Source organism: Alternaria novae-zelandiae (genome assembly GCF_023758075.1).
Source record: "Alternaria novae-zelandiae strain BMP 2774 chromosome Unknown scaffold_1, whole genome shotgun sequence".
NCBI classification, from domain to species: Eukaryota; Fungi; Ascomycota; class Dothideomycetes; order Pleosporales; family Pleosporaceae; genus Alternaria; species Alternaria novae-zelandiae.
The window spans coordinates 1,869,197-1,884,928 of NW_026056961.1; the positions used below are offsets into that span (position 1 = coordinate 1,869,197).

At 52.7% G+C, this 15,732-nt stretch overlaps 7 protein-coding genes across 7 annotated transcripts; 5 read left to right on the top strand and 2 right to left on the bottom strand.

The window, feature by feature from the left end:
* Positions 1-228: 228 nt before the first annotated feature.
* J4E88_000596 (uncharacterized protein) lies at positions 229-2,123 on the top strand (the record flags this gene model as incomplete). The annotated part of the gene is made up of 3 exons (XM_049394270.1): positions 229-1,390; positions 1,436-1,814; positions 1,865-2,123. The coding sequence occupies 3 exons, from the start codon at positions 229-231 to the stop codon at positions 2,121-2,123; spliced, it is 1,800 nt and encodes a 599-aa protein (XP_049260099.1).
* Positions 2,124-2,893: 770 nt separating this feature from the next.
* J4E88_000597 (uncharacterized protein) lies at positions 2,894-3,790 on the top strand (the record flags this gene model as incomplete). The annotated part of the gene is made up of 2 exons (XM_049394271.1): positions 2,894-3,548; positions 3,624-3,790. 2 exons carry the CDS (start codon positions 2,894-2,896, stop codon positions 3,788-3,790), a joined length of 822 nt encoding a protein of 273 aa, XP_049260100.1.
* A 301-nt stretch (positions 3,791-4,091) lies between these two features.
* On the bottom strand, positions 4,092-4,646 carry MIC10 (Mitochondrial inner membrane organizing system component; the record flags this gene model as incomplete). Its single annotated transcript, XM_049394272.1, has 3 exons — positions 4,092-4,148; positions 4,207-4,359; positions 4,566-4,646. The coding sequence occupies 3 exons, from the start codon at positions 4,644-4,646 to the stop codon at positions 4,092-4,094; spliced, it is 291 nt and encodes a 96-aa protein (XP_049260101.1).
* Positions 4,647-4,889: 243 nt separating this feature from the next.
* Positions 4,890-9,454, top strand: J4E88_000599 (uncharacterized protein; the record flags this gene model as incomplete). The annotated part of the gene is made up of 2 exons (XM_049394273.1): positions 4,890-4,907; positions 4,958-9,454. The coding sequence occupies 2 exons, from the start codon at positions 4,890-4,892 to the stop codon at positions 9,452-9,454; spliced, it is 4,515 nt and encodes a 1,504-aa protein (XP_049260102.1).
* Positions 9,455-9,805: 351 nt separating this feature from the next.
* Positions 9,806-10,495, top strand: J4E88_000600 (uncharacterized protein; the record flags this gene model as incomplete). The annotated part of the gene is made up of 1 exon (XM_049394274.1): positions 9,806-10,495. One exon carries the CDS (start codon positions 9,806-9,808, stop codon positions 10,493-10,495), a length of 690 nt encoding a protein of 229 aa, XP_049260103.1.
* Positions 10,496-10,701: 206 nt separating this feature from the next.
* Positions 10,702-12,098, bottom strand: J4E88_000601 (uncharacterized protein; the record flags this gene model as incomplete). Its single annotated transcript, XM_049394275.1, has 3 exons — positions 10,702-11,441; positions 11,489-11,683; positions 11,747-12,098. 3 exons carry the CDS (start codon positions 12,096-12,098, stop codon positions 10,702-10,704), a joined length of 1,287 nt encoding a protein of 428 aa, XP_049260104.1.
* A 1,026-nt stretch (positions 12,099-13,124) lies between these two features.
* On the top strand, positions 13,125-13,841 carry J4E88_000602 (uncharacterized protein; the record flags this gene model as incomplete). Its single annotated transcript, XM_049394276.1, has 1 exon — positions 13,125-13,841. One exon carries the CDS (start codon positions 13,125-13,127, stop codon positions 13,839-13,841), a length of 717 nt encoding a protein of 238 aa, XP_049260105.1.
* Positions 13,842-15,732: the final 1,891 nt, after the last annotated feature.

The window sequence follows — 15,732 nt, forward strand, 5'->3', positions numbered from 1 at the left end:
GTAGCTTGGCTCGAGCGCTCTACCCAAGCAACCACCACGACGCGTCGCGACTGTCGCAGTGATATGCCCCCGCCACCCTGCAGCTGTTTGTCACACCTGCACGCCCGTATTGCGAGACCACTACGACAGACAAAGGCCTAGTCTCAGCCACTTCGCCTCTCCTGCAATTGCTTCTCCTTTGACGGCCTCGCAGTCCACGCTAACCGCTTTCGGCCATCTCCAGCTGCAATGCCGCTGCAGCTGCCCAACGGCTTCACGGCTATCAAAGATGCCACCGAGGCGAAGTCCACGGTCAGTCTAATCGGCGTGCTGGTCAGTCTTGATCTTCCCAAAACAACGCGAAGACAGGACATGGCCCTAAACTTCACTATTCAAGATGACTTCACGTCTGGTGAGGTTGGAGGTGAATCAAGCATCACCTGCCGATTGTTCAGACCAACCGAAGACAAGTTTCCCAAGACCGTTGGCGATGTCGTCATACTCCGAAGGTGGCAGCTGCAAGAGTACCAGTTTCGCATGGACGCCATTGGTTCTAGGACCTGCCACATCGTCGTCTTCCCAAGCCACAGGATTCCCGTTCCGGGGCTGAGCGAGGCGTTTCAGGCCGGCAGTCAAAAGCTGCCTCACGAAAGGACTGGGGGCCCTCCCCCGACGATTTCAGAGCAGATGGCTGTCATACATCTAAAGCATGCATCCAAGGGCGCAGCACCACAAGTGAAGCAGCATGCGGCCATTAGTGCTTCCAAAGCCAAGACAGCAAGGAAGAAGTCTTTAATCAAGGATCTGCAACTTGATACCTTCTACGATGTTTGTGCACAGGTTGTCGACTTCTACTATACTCAGTTAGGTGACCGAGTCGACTTGAAAGTGACCGACTATACTCCGAATGAACAAATGCTCTACTACCCAGATCCAGACTCGGAAAAAGATTTCCCGGTCAGAGAAAGGCGCTGGAGTAGTCCATTTGGTCACATGGTCCTCAACATCACCGTGTATGGAGCAAATGCGGCTTGGATACAGGAAAACCTTGGCCAGGGTGACTTCGTCTTTGTAAGAAACATGCGAGCCAAGCTGGCTACCAATGGCAAGTTGGAGGGTGCTCTACATGAGGACAAAATGAACGATTCAAAAGTCGATATTATGCTCCTGAAGAGCGAGGGCGAGATCGAAGCAATTAACAAACGGCGGGAAGAGTACGAAAAGGAACGCGAGACCAAAACAGCTTTTCAGGCGTTGCAGAATGAACCGAAGCAGCATTCTGCCAAATCTGCAAAAGAGAAAAGAGAGGCCAAGAAACTGAAGGCGCGAGCAGACAAGGAGGCCGAACTGGAAGAGCTCCAGCGAGCAGAACGAGAATGGGAAAAAGGTCGTGGTGGCATTAACACAAACGGTAAGACTGCCCGGCCTCTTTCTTCTCCACACTGACTCTCCTCAGTCACCGCCGCTTTTCCCCACATGAAACTATCCACAATTTCCGAAATCATACACAACCCTCACCGGACGGTGACGACAACAGAAAAGTACACCACATTTGAACTTCCATTCATCAACTGCAGACATCGATCTCGCGTGCGGATAGTAGATGTTTATCCTCCTGAAATCAAGCTCTTCGCGCATAGTACAAGAGACAGGAAGTGGAACAAGCATCCCAAGCGCCAGAGCTCGAGTGGTGCCCATGCGAACGAGAAGTGGGAATGGGGATTCGTTCTCCTACTCGAAGATGCCAACGTTCCTCGCGATACAGTGGCCGAGAAACTGCGCGTGGTCGTCAACAACGAAGCTGCGCAGTTTCTGCTAAAGATGAACGCTGTTGAGTGAGCAAGCCTGTTCCTTCACGATTACTACCTTACTAATACTTTCGCAGTCTCACGAATCAGCCCAAGGTTCTCAAGAAACTCGAGGAGAAGCTCTTCATCTTGTGGGGTAACCTGATGGAGCTCAAGACCGAGTTGCGAGATCGAGGAAACGATCTGCCGCTACCGCCGGGAGACAACCGCTTACAGAACAAGCCCTTTGACGCTTGCATTGAAGAGTATGGCTGCGAGGTACCCCCAACAAAAGACCAGCATGAATTTGGCTATCAACGCATGTATAGGCTCGCGCAGACGGCGATTGTGGAATAAGCCCTTTCTTTACGACAGTCAGGTTGACCTGCATACCTTGTATGCCTCTCATTTTACTTGATACCCTCTGTGTAATTGTACTCAGTCTCTCTGTTAGCAAGGCGTAAGGGATGCGCAAGGATTGGATATCCACGTAGCGATTACAAAGGATGACCGAGACGGGAAACCTAGCAGGCGAGACACGTCCACTTTCCTCGGTCTTCCGCAACGTGCGATAATCGATATGGAAAGACGGAAAGCCTGACTTTCAAAATTTGGACCTGGCTTTCATCTGCGCTCTTTTCCGAATGTCGCTAAGATCATGGCTCACTGCAGATGCAGCCAGGGTATACATGGAATTGTACGTAACCGGCCAACGAACCAATCAGCCCCATCTTTCTCCACGTGTTAGAGCGTACAGTCGCTCCTACCCTTCAACAGATCGACCTTGTTGCGTGTGCTGATCTTGGAGGGCCTAGTATCGTATTCGTCAGATTGCGTGATCAAACGTGCTTGTAGCGAAAGGTCACTCATCAGTCACCGCGCCTTCATAGCGCCGAGCTCGGCCTCCTACTACTGCCTATTCGAATCCGCGACACAACTACATCCGTCTTGTATTCCACCAATTAATGTCAAATTTTAGGCTGTCATCGTTACAGTACTCACCAAGATCGATGCTGTGCAAGAGCTAGGAGTAGTACGCAGTGGAAGATACTTCGTGCAACATCTCGGTACCGGACATCTACATACAACAGATCCCCCAAATCGTGCCCACAAGTGCAATTTGCATTATGGCTCTGGAGGTCACTTCGATGATGATACAGACTCCTGGCGCCAACATCGCTGTCACAACTCCCTTGTCACCACACGAGGTTTCCATGAAGCTACCAGCGGTACTGCCCATTCTGGACGCCACGCAAATCCATGGCCTGCTCGACCCAACATCTATATCCACCGACTTCGATAAACTGCGTTTCGAGGCCGCGGCACATGAGCAACTCACACTTTGCAACGAGCAGTCCAACAAGACCGCCTTACGAGCTGAACAGCCACCCTCCACTCTCCTGATCTCCTCCCCGTACAACATCCCAGGCCATTACCTTGATCTTTCCTCTCCGCACCTGACCACCTCTTCCAGGCTGCTCGCACTAGCTCTTACAGTCTTGAAACCAGCAACACCCACATACACAACCGCCTCCTACACCCAGGCCCTGAACTTCGACTCTGTCCTGACCGCTCTGCGCGATCTGATCGCAAGGGAAAACTTCACCTGGAGAGAAACCAGTTTCTACGTTGTGGTCTTCCGCTCACAGCTCAAGGAAGGAATCGACGAGGAGTATCTGTATCGACTCGACGCAGAATCTCATCGGGAGGCGTGTGATAGTGGGGGGCTGTTGAAGTATTGGTTCGGAAAGGCAGATGGAGAGAGGAGAAATCTTGCTACTTGTACGTTGTTGTTCCCTTCTTCCCCATACCCAAAGTGAAGTGGTTTAGGATGGGCTCCGCTGACCATGGTGGTAGGCTTCTGGCACAGCAGGGAAGATGCGTACAAAGGAGGGCTGGGGCCGTGGCATAGAAAGGCGAGGGCTGCTGGACGCGAGCTGTATGAGAGTATCGTGTTCAGTACCTACAGGTTCACAGTGGCGGATGGAGCGGAGGAGTACAAGTTTGAGGAGTGGGTCAAGTGAGGTGGGGGTGGACATGGGCAAGATTTGCCATAACCTTAAGATACGCAAGAAGGAGAAGAAATGGTAGGACCTGAGAAGATGACGAAGGCAGTATCAATAGCAGGGAGGGAGTATATGATATGATAGAGAAAGTGTAGGTGGGTGTAGCTGGAAGAAATCATGCAGCGGTTGTGGAAAAGTACAGCGTTCAATTGCTCAAAATGATCTATACCATGCCCTACTGTACAGCGCATCGTCCGCATGCAAAGTTCGAATTACATAGAATAGTTCCGATCCATCTCGTTCGTGGAGAATAGTTGGCTTATGGTCGGATAATGCGGAGGCCGTCTTTCGGGGGTGATGCTGCGCGCTTGAAGGACTGTTCCTCTGTCAGTATTCGGTCTCTTATGCCAGTTCCAAGACTAATTGTATCTTACGTTGTCGCACTCTTCCCAGGCCCTTCCGGCACCGAAACCGAGACCGGTGAATGCGGGCCATGCGCGGCGCTTGAAGAGAAGTACGGAGAAGACGACGCCGAATGACAGGCCGAGGCCGGAGCGGATGAGCATTGAAGAGAGGCAGCGGTCCCACTGGGATCATGTTAGCATGACTGTCCGATAGCGTTCCAACATTCTTGTCTCGGCGTATGATCGAACGGAAGTTGGCAGTAGTCGCGTGAGGCGGGCCAAGACTGCCATTATTTGACTACCCCGCTTCTGGTATATTTTGATACCTCTTTCAAAGATGTGCAGATGTTTTTGCCATGCCTCAGAGGCCTCTTTCCCGGGGATTGTACCTTTTCGTTGAGGAGAGCTTCGCTCATGGGACGTGTGGTGCGCGAGATGGGAGCGACGGGCTGGGGGGTGTTGTCGGCCATGGCGGGCGTGTTTGCGAGTGCAATTGGGCGGTTCAAGGGCGCACTCGGTGTGCTGGGGGTGATGGACAGCGGTTCGACGTGGTGTTGATGGGCGCTGGGCGGAGCTCCAAGCGGAACTTTGACGTCGCCGGCACTTGGCAGGCACGACTAGGATGGCTGGTCCGTGCCCAAACTTTTTCCGCATACCAGGCCTTTGCGATCTTCCCCAGTTCTTGCAATCACAACGGGTACCGAGGTGACAAGATGGCACCAATCAAGCCAGTAGGATTTCTTCATACTCATAGGTATATACATAGCTGACAACATAGCAGGCCTCCAAGAACGACCCTGCGTCGACCCGACCGCGGCTGCAAGCCATCAACCAAGACTTCTCCGACCTCGACGAACAGATCCGCCAAGCTGCGCATATTATAGGCCTTCCCGAAGACTGGAGTACCATACAGGACCACGACACAAGATCAGAAATCATACGACGACTTGTGCGCGCAAGAGCGGAATGGGTTCTGCGATGGATCCTCGACAAGTTGAAAGACGAGACGGAAACCGGGCGGACAGCGCGAACAAATGCCAGCGCGTGGCAGCTTCTCGACTGGATGATACATGTCTTGCCCGTCTCAAGAAGCGCACCGCATCTACGCGATGCCGCCTTCCCCAGTATCTTGGAGAGAACCCTCATTGAGAACTTCAACACAGACGCAGTCCTACAGTCGACGGCCACTTCAGAAGACGTTCACATGAAAGATGACTCCGAGTCGAGCGCGACCGTCCGCGAAGGAACCAAACCATCCAAGAAGCGCAAACGAGGAACCGCTGAGGCATCATCGGCAGCATCGACAGCAGCCGGCCCTGTAAACCTGGACCGTCTTTTCGGCGTGGTCAGGACTGTAGTAAACTCTATCGCTCACCTGGCCGGAAGCGACCAAAGCGACGATACTACCCAGGCTGAGCTGATGAAGATGGTTTTGAGGACAGACAGCGCAGAAGCCTCGCGCATTCTAAGGTTCTGGCTTACTGCTGTCCGGATACTGTGCGCGACGCCTTCTTCCACTTCCGAGGTTACTACTTTGGAAGACTACCTGAACCTGTCGCTTGCGCTTGAAATGTGGGACCTGCGAGCCGCTGAAGTCAAAGACGAGACTGGGGCATCCGCTGAGGAGTTCAACACCGAGTGCCTCGTGCCTATTTTGACATTGCTGGAAGTTCTCAAAAAGATGCGTAACGATGGTACACCAAGATCCTCTCAGAGAACCCTTGATCGCGCAATCGCAGCGCTCGACAAGCTTTTGGCCAGACACCTGCTCGCACCATCAAGAGCAGCTTTCTTTGCAGATGTCAGTGTCGCTACAGGCTCAAACGATGTTGGCCCGAACGCCCGAGATACCACAGTCCTTGCAAGTAATCTGGAACCGCTTCGCGCAAAGCTCCTCCAGGCTGCGCAGATCGAGGATGGTGGCGACGCGCTACCTACAGAGCTCGCATCTCTTTTCAACACAGTCCCTCATGTGCTCGATCTAGCAATCCGCGCCTCTCCATCACGGACGCCCAGGAGCAGAGCCATGGAGAAGCCTTGGATACAGGCTGTCTTTTCGGCGCTTGCTGAGTGTGCTGGGTGCTCGCTAACCACACCTCCGAAGTTCATCACACGGCCGACGGCCGTTACTGCGCTTAGCGGTGCTATTCACGTTCTGCAAGCGCATGAAGTAAGCCTTTCTGCAGACCTTGTAAAAAAAACCTTCTGGTATCACTGTGGTGTAAAGTACCCCGAACGTCAGGAGAAGCAGGTGCATTGGTCCCTCATCGCATCTCTCATTCAACTCGACTCATCAGTCTTTGTGGAGTCGAAGTTGGGAGCCAAAGTTATGCAAGAGCGCCAGACTGACCTTACTGAGTTCTTGTTTGAGAAGATAACGGCTTCAGAGTTGGAGGGTACAGGCTTTATCCAAGAGCAGACAGCCATCGGCTCTAAACTGCAACATTCTGCGTCCAACAACGAGGCCGGTGCTCCCTTAGGACGCGCTGAAATTCTGGAGAGGATCATCAAGCCACTGATGCTGGCGTTTGTGCGCCACAGGAATCTACTTGGCTTCATCCGGAGATGGGATGAGCAGTTGGTCAAGAGCTACAGGCACGGCAAGCGCAATTCTCTCAAGGACGGACAGGAAATCATTTGGGAAGATCGCGCCCTGCACAGTGCTCTGGCAGAGTCTCTCGAACCATCCCTGACCCAAAACCAGATAACAACACTGATTCAGGAGCATGCGGAGCGCCTGGCGCAACTTGCTGTGGCAATCGAGACCTCCGCCGAAGAGAACGTCAAGGTTAGGAAACTCGCCGCTTACAAGAATGCAGCAAGCAGCGCTGTCCTAATGCCGGCTCTTCTTCAATCAATCCAGTCCGAGAACACGATCGAAGCACTTAAATCTGAGCTTCATGCTTTGTTCCTCACATACAAGGCATGGGTTCAGGAACTCAAGTACAGCCGTTACACCTATGCCCATCTCTCCTGGTTCACACTGTGCCAACTACTAGAGAAGTTATGGCCCATCGAGCTTCACGCGTCATCTCCGCTGCAACATGAGCTACTCTATCCGCTGCTCGAACAAGCTTTGAAAGTCAAGTCAGCAGGGCGCCGAGACGCCGGCGAAGGCGCAGATGCATCTGCAAGAGCTGCTGCAACATTGTTCTGGCTTAATACCTGTGATCGTCTCCAGACCCTGTCCAGTTCGGAGGAGATCATTCGCAGTGGTTTAGGCAAGGCAATCAGCTCATTAACTTCCAGTGAGCTAGAACCCGACGCACAGCAGAATATGATCCAGGTTTTCTGCGCATACTCTATCAGTCTCCTCGAGCACGCAGATAAGGATACATGCCGCCAATCTCTGCATGCCTTACTATCGAAGCTACCTCAATTCGATGGCGTTACCAGGGATCTCATCTGTCAATCTCTTTCTCAGTCCATCCTCGAGCATGGAAACTCCGTCATACAAGACGCATACTGTGCAGCTCTTGTGGAGGCTCTCGGTCAGGGAGCCGGAAACAAGATGCCTGCTGTGGTCGGCGAAGCAATACTTCATATTCAACCTTCGGCTTTGTCCCGCGAGCAAAGACAAGCCATACTGGACCGCACGACCGAACTCCTCGACCTCGGACAGAGCGACACAGTAGTACCCTTAAGCGTCATGGCACATCTCCAATATGTTCCAAATGCAAAAGCCAAAATTTCTACCGACGCAGACGTCATATTCGACATCGCGGAACAGCTGCATCGCCAAAATCTCGAAACAGATGCAGCATTGCAGCTCCTGCGAGAGCTCGTCCAAAGAACCCTTGGCCATATCATTCCGAATCAGGCTCAAGCCCAAAACAAAGAGTTCTTCATCGCCTACGCAGGACGGCTGCTATCCATTGCAAAAGCCACCAATAAGTGCACGCTAGCAAGGCTCTCGGTCTTGCGAGCGACGTCGGTTTCCCAAAAGCAAAACTCATTGCTTCACATCGAGCGCTATGTCGACCTGCTCAAGCAATGTCTTGGTAGTGAGGATATTGCACTGCTTCAAGGGTCGTTGGACGCTTTCAACGAGCTGTCTATAGACGCCTTGAAAGAAGTGAAACAGCTTGGCCGTGTCCAGGCATGGCTCCGCACATGGCTCAAGGACGCCATTGATCTCGAGCAATATATCGATCCATCGGTTCTCATCCCGAGCGAAGTTGTAGATTACTTCGCACGAGTCTACACATTGATCGCCAAATATGAGCTCTACCCAGACGTCAAGTGGCTGGTCAGCCTGGCGCTTACCGTCCTCAGAAGTAGCCCAGTTCGCATACAAGATAACGTGTATACGACACTGCGCAATACGCTCGGCCCGCTTGTCTTTCACGAAAAGCTAGACTTGGTCACAACACTGACTGTTGATCAAAAGCAGCCAAACCTTGCCGCGTCCTACCGCATTCTCGACGATCTTATTAAGACCGTGGACGACCAGCTGGAATCCAACGCCGAGCTCAAGCAGAGGCAGCTTGCACTGCTACCAAGGATATGCGTTCTGCTTGCCGAGAGTCCCGACTATGATTCTTTCAACGCTCTGCTCGGCTGCATTGACACAATTCTGAACGACAAACCCTCGCTTGCTTCACAACACAGTATTGAATGCGTATTCAGCGTACTCGTAAAGCTCACATCCCGAAGCAGCCCCGTACTGTCATCTCAGTATGCTCCTGAGATCTTTTCAAGGCTCTGCCATACGAGTCGCCTCACCCTACTCGTACACCGTGGCCGCCTAGGCGGACGCTTCCATCTCCTCTTACCGCTTCTGCAAGGCCTGCTGTTCTGCCTGTTCATTCCGAATGCTAGTCGCAGTGGCGCTCTACCTTCGTGGCTACGTACCGTCACAGCTACGGAGCCAGTGCGTCTCACACCCGCAAATGCAGCGCAATTCACGCGTCTTCTCTCGACTCTGTGCAACCCACCGCAATCTTCTATAACCAAGGCACACCAGCATCATCAGTCACGTAACTCCAAAGACCTCAACGACCCCATCAAGGCAGCCCGCGACAAGGCTAGCAAATTCCTGTACCCTCTCCTCGCATCGTTCTGCCGCTTCCAGCTCAACGGACGATTAGATCAGGAGGTGAGGGAGAAGTTGATGCCAGGCATCTGGGAAGTTATCGGCACGGCGAGCTTGCACAGGGATGGACTAGACGCTATGTTCGCTGGTCTAGGCAGGAGTGAGAGAGACATTTGGAAGGGGCTTTGGGAGCAGTGGGAGGGTGTACATGGGAGGAGGCAGATCGTTGGTCACGGAGAGTAGGATAATATGTACTGTGAGAGCGCAGGAAGGATTGTTTGCGACTATTGCAAATGCTCCGCCTATTGTTCGTTACATGTAGTTTGCGATTTCGTCTCTCACATCAGTGCCAAGAATTCCACCTTCACTTCACTCTCATTGCCGCGCTATTGTCGTCGCAGTATTCTCACCTCGCTATTGTTATCACAGGAACAATAGACCAGCATTGCAGTACGGCCCTGGGCATCCTTATATCAAGTAGTTCTGGCCTCTCCTACTTTCTCCCAGCAACCTCTACTCCCATCTCCACTTACCAGTCCCAATTTCAAGCCACTTCTTTATACCATCTTCAAATCACTCCTCACAACAGCCATCATGACTTCTACCATCACCGAGCAAGCCACTTCTGGAAGCGCTGGCGCTTCCCCTCCAATTTCCGGCATCTGCACCTGCAACACCCCAAACACCTACCTCACACCCATAATTGGGTGCGTCAACCGCCGGTGCCGCCCCCGGTACTACCATCTCAGCTGTGTAGGGCTGCAAGATCGCCCTGTACATTGGTCTTGTCCGTCCTGCGCGCCTCCCTCCAACAAGCGCAAGTCAGATGACTCTGACGACGACATGCCGCGCAAGAGGCGCAAGATGGCTGAGCTCGTAGCCTTTGCCGCCGACGTTCCCCTCGCTGTTGTCGAGCAGCTGCTCGCTGAGGAGCCTGGCGCCGACAACGACACAGAGAGTGAGGAGATTGAGGACGGTGGTGACGATGTAGTCGCCGGGCTTCCTGCTGTTGGTGCCAGTGGAGACACACCAATCCTGTTTGCCGACGACGATGATGATTCTGCCTTTGCTTCTGAGCACGGTTTCGAGGATGGCGGCGACGATGAGCCGGAGCCGGAGTCAAGCCACTACTGCTTCCGAGCATGTCGGCGTGAAACTGGTGATATGGTGGCGTGTGATGGAGAGAATTGCGCGGGCGAGTGGTTCCACTTTGCATGCATTGGGATGACGTCGAAGACAGTTCCGGAGGGAGAGTGGTTTTGCGATGATTGTGCTGGGGAGTAAGAAGGGGTGTTAAATTGCATCACTAGAAAGTAACAAAGTTGTTTTACGGGTTGTTATCATTAGCTAGTTATGTCTACAGCGCAAGCAGTCAAGACACCATCAGCCCGCACAGTCAAAATCCAATTCTCTTGTTAACGCCAGACTCCGCGCTAAGTCCAGCGAATTTCCAAAGCACAAGAAAGTCAGATGCACCCCTACTACTCACTCTAGTGGTCTGGGTAGATAGTATAGGTCTTCATAGGCACATCCGTAGGACCAGTGTACACGTAGTTCTCGTCAATCGTGATGGTGAGCATTGGCTCAGCCGTGACAGCAGGGCCCAGGCTGCGCTTGTCAGCGTAGGTAGGTGTCTCAGCGTCATCAACGGTGATGGTCGTGGTCTCTGCGGATAGGGTGTTGGGGATAGTGGTAGTTACGGTCACTACGCCAGACGTGTTGATGATGGTCGTGGTCGTAGTGTCAACGTATGTAGGTTCTCCTTCCACAGTGACGGTGACGTATTCGGCAGGCGCAGTGTACGGCTCGGCGCGCTTGTCGTAGTAGGATGTGACGGTTGTGTAGATGACAGACTGGAACGGGGAGGGCGTTGCGCCTGCGCTCTGGGACCTGGTCCGAGTAACAGTTGTAGTACCAGCATATGCAGTGGGGTTTGCCGAACGGGTAACAGTGACCGTACCAACGTGGGACGCAGGGTTTGCCGACCGAGTGACAGTGACAACACCAGCCGGGGTTCCAGCAGCCACAGACTTGGACTTTGCAGAACGAGTGTGTGTGACAGTAGTAGTCATGTTGATTGTTCGATCACCATTGTCAATAGTAGTGGCGATGTCTCTCCGTGAGATATCACTCCTTGAGACAAGCCTGGTGAAGGTCGTGTGCATGTGGTGGGTAGTGGTGACAGTCACGGTGACTTCCTTGACAGCGATCTTGTTGTATGCTGCGTACACTGATTAGTTTTGAGCTGGTACGTAGATGTATAGGAGAAGAACGTACCATTGGAGCTACGCATAGCCGTTTTGAAGGCCTCACCGTTGGCATCGGCGGGGCCAATGTGCTGACCGAAGTTTGTGCAAGAAGATGCGTCCTCCGGCAGGGAGTAGAGGGCACATTGGGCGACGGCAATGGGATTAGGGTTGGGGCAAGCAGGTCCGGGAATCTGGGACGGACTGCGCTGGATGTAGATGTTGACTACATAGAGGAAGATGATTAGCTTTGCTGTATGATAATATCATGCCAAAGGGTACAACTTACAGGAGTCGCAGCCTTCATGGTTGTTGCAGAGTTCGGCGCAAGCCTCCGGGTCGTATGAGTCCAGTTGAACGTACAGCATGTACCTGTTGGACGAGAAGGCACAGTTTGCGTTTTTCATGGTGGCAGTGTAGCCGGCAGGGATCGGGGCCGTCAAGGCCAACTCGTCGTACTTCTCGTCATCTGTGAAAGCTGAGAGAGCGTTGGAGGATGGCTCCGGGGCAGTGCTGTCACCGAGAGGCGCACAGAGAGGTTCGGAACGGGGGCCAGGTGTGGCAAAGATTTCGGATGCGGCAGAGGTGACGAAAGGGGGGACGACAGCGGCGAAGACCGCACCGAAGGAGAAGAAGAACATGGTGATGATGGAAGAGGACTTCATCATCTTGTATGTTGCTTGACCCTTAGGTCAGAATGAAGGATGAGAAAAAGATGTTAGAGAAGAAACTCTGAATCTTGAGGATGTAAAGATGTTGGTTGCTGCTATGTTAGAATGGGGAAGTCACCTTCTTATACTGACGGATGAGCTCTCACATCAAGCAGGAAGCATTGATGATATCGCATGAAGGGAACATAGTGCCACAGACTACGTCTTGATCATGATGAGATATATTCGATGTATTGAGCCCAGAATGAGGGTTTGCATTACATGGTGATACTTTACCCGCTCGATACATCCACTAAGATGCTTTGAAGCTCTGTTGTCGACCGCATTCTTCTCTCGACATGCGGAACTGGTGGTTCGTATGGTTTACCATTGTCATCGCGGGCGATGATCGACGCCCATAACGGGCTAGACCGGAGCATATAACATGGGTATACGGGCAAGAATGCGCAATTGAACCCTTTGACTCTGTTGAGAAGGGCCTCGCGAACTTATGAATGGCGCGGATGGTCGAATAACACACGATTATCGAAGGGCTGTATGAAGAAGGGTCGATGTGTGTTGAGGCGTACGCGTCCAGAGCCGCCGGCTGTCCGGCGTCGGAGAGCGCTAGCGTGCCGAATGGGCAGGAGCCGCCCTTCCACGTGAGGGACCCTTTCACACTCAGGCACGCTTTCTGAATCGTTATCCCATAGGTTTCCTTGCACTCCCTTAGCTCAAAGGGGCTGTGTACCCCGCTTCTCAACGAAACAACCTCAGCTCAGCTCGGCTCAGCTCACTTGGTATAAGGCCGCGACCAACAGCATCCACAATCATCGCTCCTACATCACTCTGGCCTGCCTTGTAGCTGTGATGGTCACCATGATGCCTGCGCTAAATCTACCTCCCGAATCCAAGGTTCCGCCACGTCTAGGCTCTGATCCCTTGCCGCAAGATGGACAATTCCGCGTCCCTACTTTGCGACCATGGGACCGCGGGTCTCACCACCCCACCTACACCATGGACCTTGCCATCCGATCCATGAACATCACTACCCTAGCCGATCTTCATGGTCTGACTGTCATCCCGCAAATATACCAAATGCTCTTCTATCGTACTCGCGAATTTGCCGCGACCGTGCACAAGCTGGTGGACGTCGCGCCAGCATCGTGGGCAGAGGCGGCATGTTTACTGGTGGATTGGGGTGTTAATGTTCTGCGACACAACGACGTTGGACTGGAGCGGTTCCTACACAGTCAACGCGAGAGTCTGTATTGGATTCTGGATGATGCGCTGTTGACGATTTGTGTGGATCAGTGGGATCCACCATCCTCGCATTCTACCCAACCGCGCACATCTTCATCATCAACCCCCAAACTCATTGCTTGGGACAAAGCTACGGCACCGGTAACGCTAGCGTTGTCAAGGGCCAGTGATCTACTCCCCATATGGGCCGCGCAAGATCTGCAAGATTGGGAGAGGTGGGGATTTGCCCGCTCGTACACTGTGGCTCAGCACATGACCGCTGGCTGGTTCCGTCGATCCACAAAGTTCCTGCACGAAAGCAGCAGGATATACGAGATTTGGAGGACTATGAGGCGATGGGGCGTTGGCCAGCTTCCTACTGAGCTGGCGACTGTCATTATGGAAGATGTAGCAAAGTCTGAGAAGCTTCCGATGGGTGACTTGCGGTTGCATTATTTCCCCAAGGGCAAGTCGAGAGCGCAGCTGGTATAAGCGAGTATTACGATTGTTCTACTTAGATCGTGTTCTACATCGGTGCGCCTCCTTCCAGCCCTCCATCCTCGGTGCCTTGGGCTTTTGCTGAAGCCAAGATAGCCAGCACATCCTCCTTCCCGCCGATACCTTCCATCGCTCCGAACACGTCAGTCATGGTGCGCTCCGCTACTTTCTCAATGTCCTCTTGCTCCGTAACACCCACTTCATTCAGCGTACTCGGCAAGACGTGACGCCGTGCACAACGTCGCATACGCTTCCCAGCTGATGTCCAATGGCGTGCGAAAGTCCCATCGGAATGCTCCACAGGATGAGACCCATCATCGCGTTCCTGGACCCTATCTGACAATTTCCGATTCCATCGAGCAGCTCGGATCGGATGCTGTCACTTTCGCCGGTTTTGTAGTTTCTCAGCCCTTTCAGTAGGACTGCAAGCGCATCTTCCATATAGTGGAAAACTTCTCTGGTGCACTCATCCCATCCCATCCCATGGTACCGCGATGACCCATCAACGACGAGCCACTCACGACTCCCGCAACACACACGAGATACACGATGACTGAATCCGCCCATTAAATATGGAAGGGATGAGAAAGAGGTCTCTGGTGCACTCATCGTTGAGCATCTGTTGATGACACAGTGTCAATACAGTCTCTACCTAGCGAAACTCCAAGGGTAGTACATACCGTTTCGACGCAATTATCTATCGCGCGCATCCCGCTCGACACCCACAACTTCCGAGGCGATGTGGACGCTACTTCAGGATCCAGAAGGATGAGGTCTGGTGCTGCACGCTCACTTGCGAAATGCTGCTTCTTTTTTGTTTTGGGGTTCGTTGCAGATGAGTTGTTGTTCCACTCGCTTGCGGATAGACTCGTCGGTACGAGGATGAGTTTTGTCGTTGGGTCCTTCAGATCAACTGCACTTCCCTTCTCTTGGTCTACCAAGGATTCCATGGCCTCTACCGTGAGGTAATCTGGAGCGAGATTCGCAAGCATCAAGCGAGCGATCTTGCTTGCATCCGAGTAGCTGCTACTTCCTATACTGATCAGACAGTCCGCGTTCTTTTCGTGGAATAGTCTTGCGATCTCCAGTACGTCTTCGTATGGAGAGTGATCACCCACCCCCGACTTTGTCCCTACAACAAACGAGCCCAATTTTTCTTTCAGCATCTCGACGATATCCGTGTTCTCATGAAGCGCCTTCGAGTGCACTATGAGAATGCGCTGGCAGCTCCAAGTACCAATCGCATCAACGATATCGTCTAGGTAGTTGGAGTTGAGTATGGCATTGTGACCCCTCCGAGCGGGGACTGGGAGTTGTTGAATCGTTCGCCTTTTGCAACAATAATCGCTGTAGTCGGACATGTTGTTAAAAATGATGAGAACGCCGTTTCTTCTGTTGTATCAAGCAGTTCAAGCAGCGAATAGATGTCGTTCGAGCTGAAAGCCCTTGAGGCGTCGCACGTTCTTCCCTGACAAGCGTCTTACCTCATACCTGCTCAACCCCGCCGTCATAATGTGCAACCCCACTTGTTACTACGATGCTCACGAAGCATGTATACTGCATTGGATGCAGATTGCGTGCTTCAATGCCTCTATCTTTCTGGATTGGTCGGTGGCCTTCAATCGAGATTCATTGCTTGCTAGGCCTGCGGCGTATTGCTCCGCCAATGGTACCCAGGTGGACTGACCTTCCGGTATGAGGAGACTCGCTTTCAGGAACCATTTGCAGAGCAAATGAGAAATACCTTTAAGCTGTATACGGAGCGAAACAGCGAATGCTCATGGTACCTGGGGTTGCTCGTACTCGCAGGACCCCGTTGTGGTGGTCATAGCTCCATCCGGCGATGAAGGTTCGCGACAGGGGGCAGTGCCGCTGTCGGGATCGC